This window comes from Eimeria mitis, genomic scaffold (genome assembly GCF_000499745.2).
Source record: "Eimeria mitis Houghton genomic scaffold, Emh_scaff956, whole genome shotgun sequence".
Classification (NCBI taxonomy): domain Eukaryota; phylum Apicomplexa; class Conoidasida; order Eucoccidiorida; family Eimeriidae; genus Eimeria; species Eimeria mitis.
The window spans coordinates 10093-10645 of record NW_013577057.1 but is presented as its reverse complement, the minus strand read 5'-3'; the positions used below and the strand labels follow the sequence as shown (position 1 = coordinate 10645).

The 553-nt window shown below is 59.3% G+C and overlaps 1 protein-coding gene across 1 annotated transcript in view; it reads right to left on the bottom strand.

Moving 5' to 3' along the window:
- Nucleotides 1–420: 420 nt before the first annotated feature.
- Nucleotides 421–553, bottom strand: part of EMH_0026080 (uncharacterized protein) — a gene marked incomplete at both ends in the record, with an annotated part of 576 nt that continues 443 nt past the window's right edge. The window contains one exon of the mRNA XM_013502565.1: nt 421–553. Coding sequence (XP_013358019.1) covers nt 421–553 — 133 coding nt within the window.

The window sequence follows — 553 nt, the reverse complement described above, 5'->3', positions numbered from 1 at the left end:
CTTTACACTGTATTTCAAACAAGACCATAAAAAGCAGCAGCAAATCACGCTGCCAAGCAGCAGCAGCAGCTGCTGCTGCTGCTGCTGCTGCTGCAGCACCACCTTCGGTGCCTGCTGCTGCTGCTGCTGCTGCTGCTGCTGCACCTGCTCTTGTAGCAGCACCTGATTGGCCTAGAGTCTAGGCGTGCGGCTGCATCAACAGCAGCTGCTGCAGCAGCAGCAGCAACTGCAGCGGCAGCAAAAACTGCTGCTGTCTCCACACATTCAGTACAGATAAAAAAGGGAGACAAATGTCTCCTGCATGCGCTGCTGCTGCTGCTGCTGCTGCTGCTGGTGCTGCTGCTGCTGCTGCTGCTGGTGCTGCTGCTGCTGCTGCAGCATAAAGTGCTGTTGTTGCAAGGGAGCTTGAAACGGCTGCGGTCACTTCCTCCTCCCCTTCTGTTGCTGCTGCTGCCCCTTGCTGCTGCTGCAGCCTGCTGCTGCTGCTGCAGCCCGCTGCTGCTGCTGCAGCCCGCTGCTGCTGCTGCAGCCCGCTGCTGCTGCTGGCAGCATG